Source organism: Ornithodoros turicata, chromosome 5, assembly GCF_037126465.1.
Source record: "Ornithodoros turicata isolate Travis chromosome 5, ASM3712646v1, whole genome shotgun sequence".
Lineage (NCBI taxonomy): Eukaryota > Metazoa > Arthropoda > Arachnida > Ixodida > Argasidae > Ornithodoros > Ornithodoros turicata.
Genome location: NC_088205.1, coordinates 7,458,507 through 7,479,384, shown reverse-complemented (window position 1 = coordinate 7,479,384; position 20,878 = coordinate 7,458,507). Strand labels below are relative to the sequence as shown.

The window sequence follows — 20,878 nt, the reverse complement described above, 5'->3', positions numbered from 1 at the left end:
ATGGTGCCCAACATAAAGATGCGGAACATGGGTGCCTGACAAATGTGCCAGGGTTCTAAGGTGTCACTGCAAAGGACTGGGTGGTCATCCCCCCCCCTCTCTGCTTCATCTTTAGCGGTCTCTATGTTTGGCTCTGTCAAAGGTGTAGGCCATATGCCTCTCCTGTAAGTAGCAAGTCGCAGTATACTGCATGAAAAATATGAGTTAAGCCAGCTAATCTGGTAACACTTTCAATTTGGTCACTGCAAGAAAAATAACCCTACTGTGTGTATGAACACACTTTTCAGTTCCTTCCCTTTCTATGCTCACCAGCCAAGATTGTACAGTGTTATATCAAAGTATTAGTGCTAAGGGAAGGCCAGAACCAGAGACACCGAAGTGCTAGCTTGCCCTACCCTGGATGCAATCAATGTCATTGCCAGGATGAACACAAATGCTCGCTCACTTATCCAAACTCACACAACCGATGGCCAACAGTCAATATGGAATATTGTCACACCAGAAGTTGGATACAGTGAATTTTGCATTTTTGCAAGGACTGCAGTATTACCACATGCATTACTACTACTGGCTACACCAGACCTACCATGGGATAGAACTGAAATAGTCAGTTTAGCCCCATATTATTGCAGTGCCCCACATAATCCACAACTGTTGCTAGTGTACCAACAGCTGTTCACCAAGGTCTTGTTCCATTTAGCAGCCCAGCTTCACACGAACACCTAAAACATGCATCAGGGTTGTCTCAAGCTCATGAAGAGAATACACAATGACAACACCATTTCATCAACTCTTTTATTACTCTGCTCTTATTACTAGCACTCCAAACGTCCTGCCTGCCCCTTGGTCCAAACTGTGCATGCCTTGTGTTTTGTGCCCTAAACTGGAATGTTCTCATTAAATAAATGACCAATCTATGTGGGAAAAAAATAGCATTAAAAACCGCTATTGCAGTGTGCAAAATGCTAGCCTCAAAACACAAAACATGCAGAATGACTGAGAAGCTCAAAAGAAAAAAAAAAACGGGGGCAGGGAAACGCATGAAGAAACATGAGCGGTGGGTGTGTCAGTCCTCCAAGTTCACAAGTCTCTTCAGAAGATGAATGCCTTGATCTCATCGTACAGGACCAACACAAGGGCTCCGCCGGTTCCTCGTAGCACATTGGAGAATGCACCCTTGAAGAATGCATTCGCTCCCTCAGTCTTGTAGATCTTGCCCCAGCAGTGCAGGGTGCTCTTGTACATGAGTTCAGACTTAGCACGACCACTCTGCATCATCATACGACGCCTCACGGTGTCGAATGGGTAGGAGATGATTCCGGCAACAGTGGTCACCGTCTGAGCAATCATCCAGGAAATCACCAGTGGGGTGTTCTTGGGGTCAGGAAGCATGCCCTTGGCAGTGTCGAAGAAGCCGAAGTACGCGGCACGGTAGATAATGATGCCCTGGACGGAGACACCAAAGCCACGGTACAGTCCAGCCAGCCCGTCGGACTTGAAGATCTTAGTCAAACAGTTGCCGAGGCCACTGAATTCACGCTGGCTGGCGCCCTTGCCGATGTCGGCAGCCAACCGCGTTCGGGCAAAGTCAAGGGGGTAGACAAAGCAGAGAGATGTGGCTCCTGCTGCACCACCGGAGGCCAGATTGCCCATGAAGTAACGCCAGAACTGGGTCCTTTTGTCTACTCCTCCAAGGAAGATCTGCTTGTACTTGTCTTTGAAGGCAAAGTTGAGGGCCTGAGTAGGGAAGTATCGGATGACATTGGCCAAGTTGCCTCGCCAAAAACTGAGGAAACCCTGTTCTTTTGGGATGCGGATGAAGCAGTCGACCATTCCTGCAAATGTTTAGGTCGACACGGTTACTCGGTGCGAAAACAGACCTTTGTCGAGTAAGCGAATGGTAGGCTGTACTTAGTCTCACATCAAAAAGCTCCCTGTACTACTCGTGACCTTGCTAACGATCTCAATACTCATATGGATGCAGACAAAATTTGGAGACAAAAAAATGGAGGCAGCAATTTCCATCTACCGGTTATCCTAATACACTACAGTCGCACCCTTCCGTGTGTTGGCGATCCTAAAAGTATGACCTTTCAGGGCTATCGCATGGATGGACTGTAGTCGCACCCCTGCAAGGACACTCAAAACAAGCTTATCAAATATTCCGACAAACTTATCAAATATTCCCGAGTCACGTTAATTACGAAACAATATAGTAAAATTCCACTAGAAGAGCCGCGTGGACAAACCGGTAGAGGCGCATCGCCATTCATTCTACTGCGCAAATAAAATTCGTCAGATGCGTTAAAATTTCCGGTTGGCCCCATATTACAGAATTCAGTAAGCGAAGGCTTGTAAACTGATCACGTGTGGTAGCTATTATCCAGGTCTGAATTGCCATTCTGAGCAGAAACATTTGCCGGTTCCGCAACCGCAATGTGACCCCATTCAAAGATGGCGACGCAGCCGGTTCTTTGTAGGCACTTACCCTTGTATCGCTGACTCTCTGTGATCTGCTTTGATGCATGTTGTACTTGCAGAAGTAGCTTTACACGCTCAATTGGTGCCACTGCAGTCTTGGAAATCGCAGCGGCGACACCGCCGGCGACGAAATCCTTGGCGAAGGACACTGGGTCGAATGACATGCCTTTAGATTTCGCTTTAGCTTCCTTACGAGGTGACGGCACCGCAGCAGAGGAACCAGTCGAGGGAGGCACGGTACTTTTATTGGACATGGTGATTGACTCCGGTACTGATGTCCCTAATTTTTACTTAGAAAGAGAGCTGGAAGTAATATTTATAGTAAAAATTAATATATATTTTTATAATTCTATTACACATTGCGGAAAATCTATACCTTGTACTCACATTTTGACCTATTAAGAGACAGCGTAATCCGCAACTGCTGTCAAGTCCTGTGACGTCACTAATTTCGTTTCGGTTTTCGGCCGCACCTCATATCATAGTGCCTCTCCGTTGCGGTGTTGCGGCTGATTTCTTTGGTCCAATACCTGCTGAAACACATGAGAGTGGGGATCATACAAATCAATTGACAAGCTAAAGACTGATGCGCAAACGCACGTTTCTTGACTGCTGCCTTTTCTTCCAGGCGGCATTTCTGGCGCGAATTTTGAAGTGCACATATTATAATTCTGTGACTGTGTGTCGTAGTAATGACATGGTTACATCAATCTCGTGTCTTTGTACCAGGTGACGTGCGCCTTGGAGAACACCTTGGCTACACATGTGGGAGAAATGCAGGTGAGAAATCGGTCCGATACTAGTTTTTAGTGTTCGCATATGTCGTCACAGATGGAGTCGGCGTACGTGGTTTTGTATCAACATGTTTCGCGCGCATTTTGACACAGGCATGAGTTGTAGGTGTGTTACCTGAGCAGCACAACAGCGGAGTTTTTCTTCTTTTGTCTCTCTCTCTCTCTTTTTTTTTTCTAGTATGCGTCTCGTATGAGTTGCGCTTACGATGCACGGTGTGAGTAGTACTTGGGCCGTCAGGTTTTTAGTTTGTCTTTCTTTCTAGTATATAAACGCTCCAACGCATACTGAAACCTTTACGAGTTTTGGGGAACAATCCGCGTTGTTGCGGACACGCAAATCAAACGGCAAAGTGGGGTAGTTGCACACCATTTTGTAACCAGCGCATCTTGAGGGCGGGACAAAGAGACACGAAATTCCTTCCAGAAGAAAGCACGTTCCTAGTGTCTGATTACAGCCCAACATACACTCTGAGCAGGTCCCTGGTTCAGCTTCACCCGTGCTATGTAAGGATTTGTGTGCAATGATAAACATTAGTTGGAAGTTCAGCGTCGGCCTTGTGTCTGTCTGCGTTTCGTCCTCAGGTTGCGCCGGTTACAACATGATGAGTTGTAGGTATGATCAGAACCTTGATAGTTCTACATTCCTTCTTGATAGTTCCCCATTCTACATAATCCTAACCGTCCGTAACTCTGGAAGGCGAGCAGGGCGTTCTTCCCAACGTCTTTTTAGCAACTGTAAATGCGAAACTCCGCTCATAGCCACAGTTGCTTCGCGGTGCTAACACTGAGTACTAATAAAAATATATAACGGCGAAATGAGCAAAAAGCTGCGCAATTTATTTTTGTGCTGGTCGCCATCGCAGCCACCTTCCCTCAATCACGACAACCTTCTGTAAGAGGAAGGTCTTCGATGGGATCGGTTCAGTGTTCCATTATTATGCATTACGCTTTTCTTGCACACGACACCGAAATTAGATGCGGATCCAGGATTTCTGTTGGGCTGAAAGTGCGCTATAGGTACGTTCCAACTTATCGGTTGTTTTCGTTAGGCGGAAATCCAATCCGTCAATTTACGGAAAATTATTTTTTCGGAGGTTCTCCTAAAGGTACACCCGAAAGAGTCCAGACATTGAAGACTCTGGCGAACACTCCTCGACCATCGTTAAATGGAAACACGGAGAAGTCCTAGCTATAGAATAACCATGTACTGCATGTGCCTGAAATCATTTCCAAGCACTCGGTAACGACTGAAATCGAAGGGAGTCAGGTTGTCCGGGCACTCCCTTATGCCTTCACCTGGGTTTCGATAGCCTTTGCGCGTTCTAGACTGTTTCTCTGCGAGGCACTTGTTCATTCACGGCTACTAACACTTTTTTGCCCTCGCTCTTTCCTTACATTCGCAGCCTCCTTGAAGCTGGTGGCCCCTGCATCAACTTGCCAATGTCTACGCTACTCCAGAAAGTGTGAGTATCGAAAAAAGAAATTCGTTCTCGTGTTAGAGGAGAATAGGGATAGGACCGTGGCATTCGTGAGGAGGACACAGAGAATAGTTGACCATACCCAAAACAGCTTTCAGCACTATCAAGGTGGACGTGTGAACTGTCCCAGGCGACGATGCACCATACTGTGTACACAGTCGATATGCGCCTTGTCTCGACCACATGCTAGCTTCGGCAGACCTACGTGGCTCGTGAATTTCCGCCACTTCCGCAGTAACGTCGGGCTCATCTTCGTCGTGAAACCTTAACTGCAACGTTCCCCGCTGGTCCTTGCGTGCCAGATCGTAGTCAATGCATAATATGCGGTCGCTCGCTCTCCTTGAATCTGAGGAAGTCTCCAGCAAAGACTGCTTGAGACGTGCCTGCGCACATAAGACGCGTAAAGGGCAGCGCGACTGGAACGAGGGTGCTCGCTTATTTTTAACTCCGACACGAGACGTCGCCCCAGACTGCCGTATAAAACGGGAAAGCGGTTCGGTGAAGGGCACGGGCCGAGGGCTAGGGCACGAGCAACAGGGCACCATCATGTCGGGTACGAAGGACACTCAAGTTGTTTCTTTCCTAAAGGACTTTATCGCCGGTGGAGTGGCCGCCGCCATTTCCAAAACCAGCGTAGCTCCCATCGAGCGAGTCAAGCTGCTGCTTCAAGTGCAACATGTTTCCAAGCAGATTACCGCGGACAAGCAGTACAAGGGTAAGGACACGTCCCGTTCTTATATAAGCCTAACCAGAAGCAATCCAGACAGCACGAACAACGGCAGTGTTCCTTGCTCGATCCTGCTCAAATGAGCTCTGAATCACCCCCAGGACATTGTGTCTTGCTAGTGGTTCTGACTGCTATGTAAAGTTGCTTGCGAGGCGGTGTCCATTGCACGTAAAGAAGTTTTTTCGCTGTTTTAGAAGCTGCAGGAAGTGTCTGAGCGACATAAGTGGAAACGGAGCACCGATATACCAGACATTGAGGGGTACCTCGAGAACTGAGAAGCCTTTCACGGAGCGTATCGTGGGCAATGGGGTGTAAGACACGTGCTCCATGGGCAGGAGAGGTCAACGTTGGCTCCGGCTGCGACAAGTACACAAGCATCGCAGAAATACGACCCAGGGTCGCATTCGTTCGCTCCCGGCTTCACCGCCATTCATGACCCAACTACTGACCTCTATTCACGTCCGCTAACTAAGTCACAATGGGAAGGGTTAGAACGCATTATTTAAGTATAGTGTTTGGCGATGAACTCAGCATAAGGGCAGCCACAGCCAATTAACGTCAACGGACCACCTTAAGCGACGGAGGTCAGAGCCCTCTGGCCTGAATGGAAGTGTGGCCTTCTAAAAGAGATGAAAGATAACCAACAAATGTTGGCAGTTCGTAACACATCTTGTGGCAGGTGATCGCGACACATTTGGCGCTTTAAGATAATTTTATGCGCCCACAAGTAAGTCGTAGTACCATTGCGACATTAAAGAGGCTGTGACAATCTGATAGATATGCTTTATCACATCATGCACACATTGAATTTGCACACTAGAGTATATATATAAAAAATATTCTTCTACGTGTCGTACTTGACGAGATATAAACCATCGAACACGCGTACTCGTCAAGCTCTGACATCAGAGCTCCGCCCATTCCCATTGGTAGTCGTTAGCACGTGACCTCTCTCGCGCTTCCTGACTGGCAGAGACGCCTGCCGTGACATCAGAACCGCATGAGCTTCGGTATTGGCGTAAAATTGCTTTGCTGTAAAATCTGGAACGCGTGTTCACCACATCGGTGCAATTAATTGCATTTTACATTTATCTGAAATAACTGTAGATGATGCAACACTCTTATGAATTATGGATCCATATAGCGGACGAGGTGACACCTGAGGCGTGCCAGAGAAAATCGGAGCGTACCATTTTAACGGGTTGCAACACCCATCGCTGCCCTACTCCTGACAAGAATAGAACGGTCCTGTGCACATGCCAGGTCTTGACTTTCAACGCGCGTGTATAGGAACAAGGATGAAAATGCTCCTACGCATTACATCACTCGATTTTACTTGGGGGACTTTGGCGTTCGACATTGATGCCACCGTGACATACTGATGCGGCATCCACCTTGTGTAACTACTTCAAACAGAGATCGTAGACTTTGCAACCTTGATAGATATGTGGGGCCCCGATAACCTACATTCTCCCTTGAGTGCGTGTAACAAGTTGCATAATAGGAAGCAACAAGTGCAACATGTCACCGATTAGCTAGTGGCGTGAAATATTATCGTATCCCTTTATTATGGGCACTGATACCAACGCCAGCATAAACGTGCTGAAAGGGAGATTATTAGGGATGTGCGAGAACCTCTGTATGCAATAAGGGGGGATAAGTCGACTTGTCCCCTTTTTACTATTTTTGCTGCAATAACATCTACTTACTAGTACGTACTTGCCAAATAATTTCTTTTAATTCCGCGTTAGCACCGCGAGGCGGCTGTGACTATGAGCAGCGTACAGACGTGAACAGATGGAGGGAGGACAGCAGGAAGGAGTAGGGGACAGGGGGTTAGTATGCGTCCTGGGCAGACTTTACTGCGCCGACATTCGTATGGAAAATATTCGGAAAACCTCAGAAAGCACAGCCTGTGGTAGGACTCGAACCTACCACCTCCTCCTCCTCCTTCATGGGACTGTATTGCACTCTATTGGCCCGCTACAGGAGGAAGGGTAAGAGACAGGAAATGCATGTGTGTCAATGGGACGGATAATCAGATCAGGCCCCTTTTCTCAGTTTGGGATTTTTCGACTTATTCCCGTATTTCATACAGAGGTTCAAATAGTAATTCGTATTTTAAAACTGAGCTCAATACGAAAGGGACAGGTACATAAGCGAAGTCATAAAAGGATGGTCGAATAGTTATAAAACTTAATCGAATACGAAGCTTATAGTTATCGGACCGGACACACACGCAGCACATGTACTGATATAAACGTGTGCGAAGCATATACAGTCTACCCTCTATTTATGAACCTTCGATTTATGAATTCCCTCGTTTTATGAACAGGAGCACGAGGAACCAAACTTTTTACATGCATTTTTCCCTCGTTTTATGAACCTCGGTATCCGAATAATGAATGGAATTTCTGATAACCAACTAGGAGTAGCCCAGCGTTTTTGCCCTCAATTTATGAACGGATTATTCCGTGGTCTTATGAATGATGCCGGAGCGGACGAATCTTTTTCCAAGTATTCCACCCTCGGTTTTAACCCCTCGAAATCCGAACAACAAACGGGTTTCCTGGGGACGCGTTAGGGACGACCAAGTGTACAGCAGAAGGCACGGTCGAAAGCAAAATTACACAATATATTGCATTATAAACACAATCCCAACTCGCAAATACTGTTTCGTCCGCTCGATAGTATTGACTTCATGGAATTTTCGATTTATGAATCCCTCGATTTATGAACGATTTTTCCGGGAACGGAGGGTGTTCATAAATCGAGGGTTGACTGTATATGCACATTATATTCATACGGGTCAGCATAAGAAGTATGGCTCATATTTTGTATTTATGCCCTACGTGCCCAGCTTCGAATATGTATGCGGTTTGGAAGAAACATTGATTCGAGGATAGAATTCTGTATTCGACTCGGAAGTCGAATCGGATATAGAATTATTCGCTTCGGTATATTCGTACGATTCGCCTAGAGGTGATGGAGACTGCAGTTTTTATTGCGCACGAACCACCAAGCCAAAAATGCGGGAAGACCAAAACGGAGAATGACGTCAGAATGGGAAGGAGCAGATGTTAGGGAAATAGGGAGAGCGTGATATAAGATTTTTAAAAATAATTTTGGGCTGCGATCATGAGCGACGCCACAGTGGTCAGGTCTCTGGATTAATTTTGCCCATCCGAAGGTTCTTTAAAGGGAGATGAAATATGATTAACGATGAAAGACGAAAGTATGTATATGTCCCTTCTTTGTTGTACCAGCCTCAGAACATCTGTTCTCTCTTCTTTAAAGGGAGACTTCGCGAGGATACGACAAATATACCGAATACCCTTCGATACCGAATACAACACTCGCATTAATTTTAGGCGAGTAATTAATTCGTAAATGATGACAATAGCAAACAGAAACCCAAGAGAAAAAAATCAGAGCTCAACCATACGGCGGTTCGTCTGGAGGAGGATACTGTGACGTCACCCAGCATTGTCGTCTGCTATGAAGCCTGCATACTCTCTTGCCGGAAGCCGGACTATGTCAGCAGTACGTTGCTTTCAGCGCCCTCTTGCTTCACAGAGGCGAAGGCGCACTCCTTGTTAGAATAAGATCTTCGCAATTTTGAAACGAGATATTTCGTACACACGTTCCTGACATCCCAAGTTTACGGATATGGCACAACCATTGCAGCAGTTTTGTTGCGGAGTCCCACTTTAACATGTTTCTACACACCAGATTTATCGTTCCTCGCGGGGAAACTGTGCGTTTGAGCAACTTGTTCCCTTCCACCAAATTACCACCGTCCTCGGCCGGGTTTGAACCCGCGGTCTTAGGAGCAGCAGGCGGACGCGTGGTATAGAAAGAGTGATTCACTCAGAAGGAATCAGTTGTTGCTGACATTTCCGACGTTTGTACCAATGCTACCAGTGCTAAGGGCAATCAATGTAATCACACCCAATAATCCCCGCAGTGGATCTTCCACGCGGCTTGGGAGAGGACATCGGATATCTGTGTAGAGTGGAGAGTACGGATTTGGAACGAGCCCTCAGAAGGACTTAAAAAACAACAACAATAAGTCGTCTGGGAGAGTGAGATTTCTAAAAACAAAGCCTCCGTATGTACCAAAAACTCATATGGGTTCTACGGGAATTACCGTATATAGCTCATATTCTTAACCAGCTTTATCTTCTCATTCGAAACCATGTAAAAAAACAAAACAAAAAAAACAAGGACCCTAGGCAATGTTTAATAAAGGAAAAAAAAAACGAATCTCTACTATATTTTATTTAATAATGCAATGACTGCCTTCACAAAGCACCCAAAGACAGGTGATAATGTCGAGAAAATAACGCGTATGGCCCATATTGTCTCACATTCTAAAAATCATATTACTGATATATACTTAACCATTACTTTGCTGTATATGTCAGGCATAGCGGTGCGTTAACATGTACTCCAGTTGATGCAGTAAATTTGTGAATGCAAAAAAGTTTCCCTCGAAAGTGTCGACTTTATGCAGTAACGAAGTCGTCTTGAATACCTCTGGCGTGCTCTTCTTAAAGTACAGACAACCTTCGATTTGAAAAGCTGATTTTCTATAAAAAAAAAAAGAAAGAAAGAAAATAACACCTTTCATAAATCGAGGGGTGAAACAAGGGAGGGGAACTGCTTTGTCTCAGAAGGCATCTTTCATAAAGCCAGAGGATTCGTAAATCCAAGGACTCATAAATCGCCCAAGCAGCACAATGTACTGAAAGTCGAGTGCAATGGGGGTGGACGGGGGGTTTCGGGTGCAATGGGGAGACTTTAGGTGGTAGGCCTTGAACAGACTCTTAAAACTAAAGAACATTGATAAGACACATACCGTCCACCCCTATTGCACTCGACTTTCAGTACGTTGGGCTGCTTGGGCGAGGGTTGATTGTTCCCAGAGATAAGATCTCATTATGGCACACAGTAGTTGGAGTTCCCATTGTATTACAAATTCAGAATCGTATCGTGAGTAACAACGATGACTCGACACAGATAGCTCAAGTTCTCGGGGGAAAACAACCTTCATCCTCTCTAATATCGCTGTATATAAATAAATTTCTTCGGCGCTTTAATCACGTCACGCAACCCACAGCCACTCGGATCCTGCTGTATAGAAAAAAAAAAAAAAAAAAAGAAGAGGTGAGAGTTGCCTAGAATGTCGCAGTAACATCATGACGGAACAGATAAGATAAAAGCGCATCAAAGTTCAGACGAGCGACCCTGGCCGTCTGCAGAGAATTGAAGGGCACTGAGCTTCCGGAGTTCTCAGCCGAGCTCTTTTTTTTTTCTTCAAATGCGAAGTGCCCGCGGGAAGCTTATCCTATATGCCGTGCAGTTATTCGATCAGGGCGCAACAGTTCGCTCGTCAAGTTGCCATAAAACAGATACAAACAGCCATAGTAGCGTCGTAGTAAACGGGAGCAGAGTTGTCACGTGGAACTCACGTGGAGCACACTGGCTGCCGCGTCACACCGGAAAAAGTGCGTGTATTGCATTGCGTAGTGAAGCGAGCACGTCATGCGCTATTTTCCACGTCGGCGCGCTTGAGAAATCGTTACATGCCCATTACTTGCTGTTCGGTACGGCTTTTATCTGTCTCCTAAATTCTACGCCATGAAGATTGTGTCTTGCGAAGGGATTCTGAAGGCGCTTTTGTATTATATCTGCGACCAATCCCCGGTTTAATACCAGAAAAGAATACACACAGGGGCAGCGGGTATGTAATGTCGTCGGGAGAAATTCTCTGTGGGCAATCCCCGTAAAGAAAAACCCGGTAAAGAAAACAATTTGGTAGCGAGTAATGCAGTCGGAAAGAAATGTTCCATGGCCAGCCCCACAACCAGTATACAATGAAATCTCCAACCTGGACCCATTGCGACATGTTTCTCGTATTTGAACCCACCACTGAAGACCCCAAATAACGAAGTGTCTCGAGAAAACTAATTTCTTAGGCTTGGCAAGCACCCCCCTATCTGATCTTGACGCAAACAATCTCATTCCTACAGCTACACGGATCACCTGCGACAGCGCAAAACCTTTTTCTTCTCTACGCCGGGGAACCTCCGCAGACGACACGGCTGACGTCATGACGACGGCGAAATTACGTCACGGCTTAGCTCGTCGCATGCGCGAGAGCATTGAAGGGGAGGTGGCGTTTTATCTTCATTCCCATCCTGAAGGTGACCCCTTTGAGTCGGAAAGTGAGGCGAGAGGCGAATTTATTTCGGACAAGGGTTTGTGGGCCCAGGGCTTATTTTAGCTTACGAGTGCGGAATCGTCTGCCTCTGCCAGAGACAGAACGGGAGACTCTGTGGGCTAATTTTATTCATCTGGAAGGTTCGTAATCGAAAAAAGAATTTAAAGGCTGTTGAAATCGGGTGCCAGAGAAACTGGACCAGACGGGCAAGGTTAAGATCAGAACCCAGTCTTCAATGTCACAAGTACAGAATCGATGGAATTTTTTGGTCGCACTTATCGTGAGGACAGTGTATATATATGTAGGTTAGACGAAGTATATGAAACGGGAAAGGCGGTATTGATAGTCCTAACGTGAGCCTACTGTCGAAGAAGGGCATCACGCTTTGTGCTGGTTGTTTTTCATTCAAGCTCATCCTTAAAAAAAAACGAAGAAAAGAAACGAAAACAAAAACAAACTGGGATAATCTATCGGTATCTCTGGTGACGGTTCTGTTCGCAACCCCTAGACCTTCGAACCAACTCCTATACTCTCGTACCAGTTTATAATGTTCCTCACACAATGAGCAAGGCACAGCAATATCTCAACGACGAATTTGTTGGACAGGTCGGCGTTCATTTCGACGATTACGCCAGATTTGTTTAGCTTGCTGTTGAAGAATACACGATAACCTGCATCTGTTCATTTCGATAGGCGCGCGATAACACTGAATTACATCGATTGTACGGGCATAACATGGAGAGATACTCTGCGAGGTATTGCGCAAACATCACGCGCTCATACACGGTGCACGTGCCATATATCTGGCGGCAACGTTTCCAGGTATTGCACGCGACCTACCTGCTGATGTAACAGCAGTGGGCATTATGTTGTTGTTTTATCTAATATGTACACTCCGCGGGCAATGTGACCATAACTCCTTCTGGGTATACGTTATTTGCGCGAGCAAGACCGTAGAAATTATGATAGTGACACTGAGTATGGGGATATTACTGCATGCCGCACAACGGTGACGACACGGGCACCCCAAGTGAAAGTAAAATTTACTGATCATTTAAACTCGCAACGAAGTCACCAATCGGATGACGAAAATTCAGCGGAGGCTATCTCCGTCAGGGGACACGCAACCCTCCAACGAGGCATTCGACGTAATTAATAAACTTATCAATATATTTATCTTATTGCTAGTGACGTCGGGCTCGGTGGAAACTTCTCGTACACAACTCAGCTATTTTGATTTCCCCCAAACTTGCGTGATTTTATTTTATTCTCGACGAGCTTCGTAATTTTCTCGAATGCTATTTTTGATGCTTGCGTGTTCCTACCTTGCAGGTGCTCTCAGCGCCCCCAACAGCACCGAATATCCTCTGGATGTACGAATAATGTCCTAAGGAATTCGTACGTCCGATGGATGTCTTCAGAATATCCATCGCGGGTACGAATCAGTTAGGACATTATTCGTACATCCAGAGGATATTCGGTGTTGTTGGGGGCCAGTCTGCTGCCATGAGGTCGACATTGAACCTATAGTGGATATCTAACAGACGAGACCGATCGCTCGCGACAAAACTTACGAAAATATAAGCGAGGATAAGAACGATATTTCTCTTTCGCCATCCGCGGATCACAATGAGCCGTACTCAGGTAGTGCCTCGCATCACTACACCCTCACCACTACACCCTCACCACATGTACGAAACGGTATGTCTCGAGGGTGCTTCAAAAACTTGAAGAGCAGAGCGTTCATCCTCCTTCAATAAGAGCGAAACGGGCGAAGACGTAGCGCGTGTCGTGTGTTCAATATGAGAGGACTCGTTCACTGTTAAGCAAACTTGGCCCGAGACTCCTCTTGCACCATTGACTGCTTTTGAATCACCGCCAAGAAATATTCCGTTGTTTACCGCGGCGACTCGTACTTTGGGAGGTCCAGAAGACCTCCCAAAGAGCAGCTATATACCAATAACGCGTAATGTTTGTTGTATACGGCATTGTACAGGGTGTATGCTATAAAAGGTCAGTCACATTTTCGTGCAAGAAGTGATACCTCCTTGATGCTATACCTATATCACGAAAAGACTTCCTCTGCCTCAAAGTGAATAATTTATGCTAGAGGAACCTACAAAACGATTGTGGTTACCTAGTATTGTGTAACAAAATAAATATGACCATGCAAACTTTCACCTCCATCCATCGGTATTGCGCATAGGAAACACATGAAGACGAAAGTTTCCGTGGCCGTGTTTACTTCATTACGCAGGGAATGGTAACCACATTTTTTTCGTAGGTTTCTCTGGCATAAGTGATTCACTGTATGGCAGCACAAGTACGTCTCTCAAATAGATATAGTGTCACGCGCGAAAATGTCACTGACCTTTTATAGCATACACCCTGTATTTTGATAGCACGTGAAAGAGCGACCACGTTGGATGAAGGCAACATTTCCTAGCGTTTGAAGGATATTTACCGGCAGAGAACGAAGGGACAAGACGACACGAGACAAGCTAGCGCTAGACACTCGGGCCAGCAGTGAGGCTTTATTGTACAAATGACAGCGAAAGTAATATGAGCAAGGGAGGACGTAGGGGATACAAAACAGGAAATGTTGCCTTCATTCACAGTTCACTTGCTCACTCTCCATCTCTTCAATCACGTTCGCTATTCTTGAGTTCAACATTGAAAGTGAATATGCTTTGCTCGGGAAGCGTCCGCAAGACATACGGTTCCGCACGGTTACATACAATGAGTGTGCTGCGAAGCAAGACGCCATCCGAATGTTAATATTCGGGGAAAACACCGCTACATGAGGACGCAGGCATATCGTGTCGACGGAAACGAGACTCGGAAGAAAGGCTCACCTTAAGTAGATGAGGACGTGCGGGACAGTTCTTGGCCCGCTGTGGTAACACTTCGTCCTATGGCGTCCTCCCGGAATCCGTGGCCACGTGATAGAACATTTCGTCCGCTACTTCTTCTTCTTCCTTCTCTCAGAAGATGGCCGTGTGCCAGTTTCACAAACACCGATTAACACTTGAACCAAGATCAGTTTTGTCCCTTAACTTGAATTTAAGGCTTAACTGTGCTTCACAAGAGGGAGTTATTATGACTGAACCGACGACCTTTAAAGTATCCGAGTGGTGCAACAGTTGGACAAACTGTAAGCTTCTAACGATGTCCCACACCAATGTAACTAGTCAAGCCTATGTATACTATCAACAACATCCCTCTTGAGTCAGTGTCGTGCTATAAATACTTGGTCGTTTTCATCTCTAACAACCTTGAATGGCATACGCATATTGAGTACGTTACTAATAATGAGTCCCGCACCCTGGGCTACATTCGTCGAAGCTTCTCATCTGCCCGGTTCACGTGAAGACTACGCAATATAAAACACTTGTCTTGCCTAAACTGGAATATGCAGCCTCAGTCTGGGACCCTGATCAAAATAATCTCATCAACCTAATTGAGTCAGTTCAGAACAGAGCAGCCCATTTCATACTAGGCAACTACAATCGCACTGCCAGCGTCACCGCTATATGAGAACTAGCTTACGATTAACTGATCTCTCTTTGCGACGGAAAATGCTCCGCCTCTGCTTGTTTCATAAACTGTTTTTATCACAACGCGACTTTGAAATCCTCTTCGGTCACTCCTCCATCGTACATTTCCCTTCGTGTTGATCATCGTCAAAAAGTAGGTGTATTGCGTTCTTCAACGAGGTCATTCAGGGCTCATTCATTCCCCGCACCTCATCAGAATGCAATAGTTTACCTGGTTCTGTCACTTCAATTACTAATATTATAGAATTCAAAAACAGCTTGTGCGATGTTCTTCACATATAATGTCATTATATATTGTCTCGACTATCTCACTAATATGTTCATGACGAAGTTGCTCGTTTATTGTCATTTTGCTGCGTCCGCATATTTACTGTGCTTCGACCTTGCATTGTGTCCTGCTCACTCCCCTCTTTAATGCCCCTGGGCCTTGAGGGTATGTGGCGGCGGGCACGGGGTCTCCACTGAATGCTGCTATAAGGGACCGTAGACAGATAAAGGAAAAATAAGTGAAGAAACTGCCGGTTTCAGAAAGGAGTTAAGTATATCTTTACAGTAAGAAGGTAGAATTGGGAGGAAAGAGGCACGACACGGCTTTCTGCATAGAGCATAAAATTCGGGGAAGAGAGAGGGACAGCGAGGGAAAGGCGTAGAGCTTTCCGCTCATATATGATATGATGTGATATGTGACCCCCCTAACTTCCCCTTCTTCCTCTCGTATCCCGTTTTCCTTTTCCTTTTCTTTGTCCGCAAGACGATGTCGTACCAGAGAAAAAGCGAAAGTTGAACTTGCTCTAAGCCCGCTTTGGGTTGGGGCTGGCTTTTCATTGCTGGGGGAAGCCTACCACAAAACCAAACTTATTGGGAACGCTGAGCTAAACGGCGGAAGCGCACGTGCGGTGAATCTGGACAGTTATCGAATAATTGCCCGTTATAGACAGTGAAAACCGCGTATCACAGTATTTTCTCCGACCCGATATGGAGGTATTAAGTGAGATCTGATGCACTCTTCGTGGCGCCTACTTGCTTTTTCTCATTCTCGGCATTACCCTTATTGAAATTAGTGTCGCACAGAATGTGAGGACGAAAGACCCACCAGTCAATTTTTACGTTCACCGTATACATTTGCACGTCCCTGACGTGCTACTCCCATTGTGGGAAGGACTCTGCGTCAAATAGACGCCGCACGACGAAAGCAGGGGCGGAAAACGATCTCGACGGGATGGCATTTGGACACCAGAAATGCAAGAAATGCTCCAGTGAACCGAAAGGAGGAAGCAAATGAAGAAATCAAAGGCTTATTGTCGTGGTGCTGGTGTAAGGGCTCGCCGTTCACAGAGCCTCACAGAGGTGGGCAATGTCACGACTGACGCCCTGGGGGAATGTGCGGCCTGGGCCGACTTCTAAGGGAAAGGCTTATGCAAGCGCATTTCCAAAGGATCCACAAATGGATCTTCCTAGGTTCTCCCTTTTTCTTTTTTTTTCTCCACTGTACGTACGTGCGTGATGTTTGGTTGTGCCTCTGCGTGAGATGGGAGCTCCTTTTTCGTTAACACCGTTTATACCATTTAGAGCTGTTCATACGAGAAAGTGGAGTTTGTTCGTGACATGTTGCGTGACGTCGTTCATTCCTCACTGCTTTTAGACTAACATAATCTAGTCTCTGTCGTGCTACGTTGTCGCGCACATTGCACTGAATTGTGTTCATACAGAGGCACAGCACCAGATCTTCGTCAAAACTGAACTTTATGCAAAGCACAGTTTGTAATAAACACGTACTCTTTTGTACTTCTTTTCAGGAATGGTCGACTGCTTCGTCCGCATCCCAAAAGAACAAGGCTTCCTCAGTTTTTGGCGAGGCAACTTGGCCAATGTCATCCGATACTTCCCTACTCAGGCCCTCAACTTTGCCTTCAAAGACAAGTACAAGCAGATCTTCCTTGGAGGAGTAGACAAAAGGACCCAGTTCTGGCGTTACTTCTTGGGCAATCTGGCCTCCGGTGGTGCAGCAGGAGCCACATCTCTCTGCTTTGTCTACCCCCTTGACTTTGCCCGAACGCGGTTGGCTGCCGACATAGGCAAAGGCGGCAAAGCTTCTGGACAGCGAGAGTTCACCGGCTTGGGTAACTGCCTCACAAAGATCTTCAAGTCTGACGGCGCAGTCGGTCTTTACCGAGGATTCGGCGTGTCCGTCCAGGTTAGTAAATTTTGCTCGGCTCCAGTGCGCCGAACTACTTGAAGACGTCTACGAGGTAGACGTCTTGAGGTCGCCTTTGCGGTGTGCGACTGAACTAGGTGCACTCTTGAATTTCGGGGACCTTCCGGTTCATATTGATTACGATGACATAAATTTTTATGAGAAGGTTGTAATCTTTGCAAAACAACTGTGTGTCCAAGTATACAAGCGCGTCACATGTGCTTTGTGGCGGCCACCGGACGGCTCGTGTTTTTCTCTCCGCATATCATTGGGACGGCATCCAAACTGAACCGTGGAAGGCTATAATGCTAGGTTAGCACGGCGAGTTGGCCCTGTTTGTACCCGTTCATCATCTTCCCAAGGGACAAACCACGAAGAGGCACACTGCTCCCAACTACCATCAACTTTACTGTTCCCACACTCTTGAGCGATAATTATAAATACACGCTCAATGTCTCCTGTGACCTATACGTACCTTCATTCAAAAATTCCTTTCCTTCTTTAGTTAACCGAGTGATATGCATGTGCAGTGAGTATGCATGTGGCCCCTATCTTCTATCTGGCTTTGAGACTTGGCGTTGTGTCTGTCCCTTCGTGTTCTCTTAGTCTCGGGGCTTTACATTATGCATTCTATCCGTGTTTGGTTGAACTGGGATACAAGCACGACGAAAAGCATGGATTCCTAAATTACGTTCCCTAGAACACTTCAACAGAAGATGCGCAAAACGTCACTGCTTTTAGCTGCCGCGTGAGTATATACAAGTGCATCTTCCCGTGCACTGCTAACCGTGAGAATTATCTTGGGACGCAGCCACAAGATATTCCGTACCTGACAAGAGGAGACGCATTCCAACGCAAAGTCGATATTCCGGCACGCTGCGAACGCTCAGTATATGATACGCGGTGAAACCATTGCTCCATTGAGCAGTTTTTCATTTTTTTGTTTTCTTCCACTAGAATGTTCCGTGGGGACGACAGGACACGCGCACACTGTATCTGCGTCGAGAAAGACAATCGGAAGGTGTCTACTGGACAGCCGGGATCAGCGTGTCCAATAAGCGTGTTCCGATTACTTATCTCGACAATCAGCGAGCAGCCTCCCTGTAACAACATCTAGGGAATAGTTGCAAAAAATCCTGATCCTGAGATCCACATTTAGAAATCCCGAAATCCCGGGATTGTAAAAACTGCTAGGGATTCTGAACGCTAGTGTGCAGTGAAGGCTCCTTGGAAAGGCTATAATGCTGGAGATGTATTATATCATGCGATTACGATCGAGCTATATATGCAGATACACACTCCGAGATAAGTTCCATATACATGTTCAAGTTTTTAGTGCATTCCGCTTATCGTGATTTTTCGACCTGCTGGAATGGAATGGGCGAGATCTGGTCCATCCATGAGACGTTGAAATGCTCCGCAGCTATGTTCGTGTCGTGATGGCAACATCTTACAAAAGATCTTGACCTGCATCTTACATCTGAATCATCTGAATCTTACAAATGGGTTGTGAGACAAATAGGTGGACCAGCGGCATGGCCAAGGTCGTGCTGAAGACTAGGTGGTTGTGGGCTCGAATCCTACCACCGGCTGTGCTGTCTCAGGTTTTCCCTAGGTTTTCCGAAGACTTTCCAGAGGAATGTCGCATATAGTTCCCCATAGAGTGGGCTGAGGACGCATACTACCCCCTCCCCCCACTCCTTCCTGCTCTCCTCTCTCCATCTGTTTTGTACGCCGCCCATAACCCCAGTTGCTTCGCAGCGCTAAAACGGAATTTAAAAAAAAGCAGAACAAATACGTGAACGGAAGGCTAAAGTGTTTCTTGAGGAGAGCAGTATCAGCATGACGTAGCCTGCCATCTTTTGCTGCTGTTGTTTTCCTTCCACTTTCACAACCTTAGCAAAGTATAATGCTCGGACATTTTTTTTCTTTCTAGGGCATCATCATCTACAGGGCGGCCTACTTCGGCTTCTTCGATACAGCTAAGGGCATGCTGCCAGACCCGAAGAACACTCCGCTCGTCATCTCATGGATGATCGCTCAGACCGTGACAACGGTCGCCGGTATCATATCCTACCCCTTCGACACAGTTAGACGACGTATGATGATGCAGAGCGGCCGTTCTGCTGCCGAGAGGCAGTACAAGAACACAATGCACTGCTGGGGCAAAATTTACAAGACCGAAGGCGGCGCCGCCTTCTTCAAGGGAGCCTTTTCCAACATCCTCCGTGGCACTGGTGGTGCCCTGGTACTTGTGCTGTACGACGAGATCAAGTCCTTTATTTTTTAAGCCGTTGGCGGGAAGCACATTTCTGTAGCATCAATTATGCAAGCTCTAGGGATCATGTAGCAGGTCAACGAGACGGTCGACTGCTTCAGTATCGCTGGTCATCTGAACCGCAGAACGCCTTGTGATGGAACTGCGAAGCCACGAGTAACAATATTTGCAGTGACACAGTAGGGTTTGACAAACACTTCCATGAAGATTCATGGACTCAAATGAGAGCACAGTCTGTACGGGACCTCCAGGCCGGTTTAGTCCTGTAAGATTCTCGTACGGACTATACAAAAACTGCTTTCGGCCGAGTAGTTTCCCTGATAGGTGTTATGAGTTCCAGATGGCCTTTCGATCGTTGGACGTAAACGAAATGCATTATCGACATCATATAGTCGAACACATATCTGTCGTATCGAGATGGAAACGAGATATCATCGAGTTTATCACGCACGAGCGGACCACGAAAGAAAGAGGTGGGGGAGGGGATAAAAATGCTGCTTCCTATACGATGTGTTTGGGAGATTGCGTGCCAGTACGAGACGCGGAAGCGGTCTCTAGCCACGGCCCGTCGTCACTCGGCGATGCACATCGTTTTCTGGCCGAGTCTCTCTTAGCGTGCTAGACATGTGTCAGGGAAGCAACTTCCGAAAATAAAGGAAAAGCAATTCTTTAGTAGAAACTGGGTGTATAGTCTTCTTGGCCTTCCTCTCCGGTCCTCGAAGGAATCTAAAGGAAAGCGTGGCTATGTGCCGCAGAAGGGGTAAAGCCCTTCTGCGACACCGGAAGAGGGGTTCATATTCGCAGTCAGTGGCAGTGTTAGGCTGGCTACTATGGGACGGGGTTGCACATTGTTTTATTATTTACAGGCAGGTTACGAACTGTGTAATCTCTATGAGAGCACAGTTAGTGACTGGACAGCGTGCTTTGAGTTTGTTCCGGTTTTTTCAACAGGCATCATCTGTGTCAACACTGTTCTATCCTTGGCTATATCCCCTCGAATGTATCCGATTGAGGCGATTCTTCGCGCTTCTGCACGCGATTTTACGGGTTTTGCGCGATGGAAAGTAAATGTTCCGAGGCTGAATGTTCTGTTCCGGGAACCGCGTATACCTTCGTGCACCCCGTAGCCCTGCTCCGTAAAGC

The 20,878-nt window shown here is 46.5% G+C and overlaps 2 protein-coding genes across 2 annotated transcripts; one reads left to right on the top strand and one right to left on the bottom strand.

Moving 5' to 3' along the window:
* Positions 1-781: 781 nt before the first annotated feature.
* Positions 782-14,638, bottom strand: LOC135393903 (ADP/ATP translocase 1-like). The gene is made up of 4 exons (XM_064624243.1): positions 14,562-14,638; positions 2,869-3,011; positions 2,489-2,784; positions 782-1,835 (listed from the first exon to the last, which is right to left on the bottom strand). Exons 3-4 carry the CDS (start codon positions 2,733-2,735, stop codon positions 1,093-1,095), a joined length of 990 nt encoding a protein of 329 aa, XP_064480313.1. The 5' UTR covers positions 2,736-2,784; positions 2,869-3,011; positions 14,562-14,638; the 3' UTR covers positions 782-1,092.
* Positions 5,060-20,419, top strand: LOC135393902 (ADP,ATP carrier protein-like). Its single transcript, XM_064624242.1, has 3 exons — positions 5,060-5,468; positions 17,060-17,457; positions 19,394-20,419. Exons 1-3 carry the CDS (start codon positions 5,066-5,068, stop codon positions 19,745-19,747), a joined length of 1,155 nt encoding a protein of 384 aa, XP_064480312.1. The 5' UTR covers positions 5,060-5,065; the 3' UTR covers positions 19,748-20,419.
* Positions 20,420-20,878: the final 459 nt, after the last annotated feature.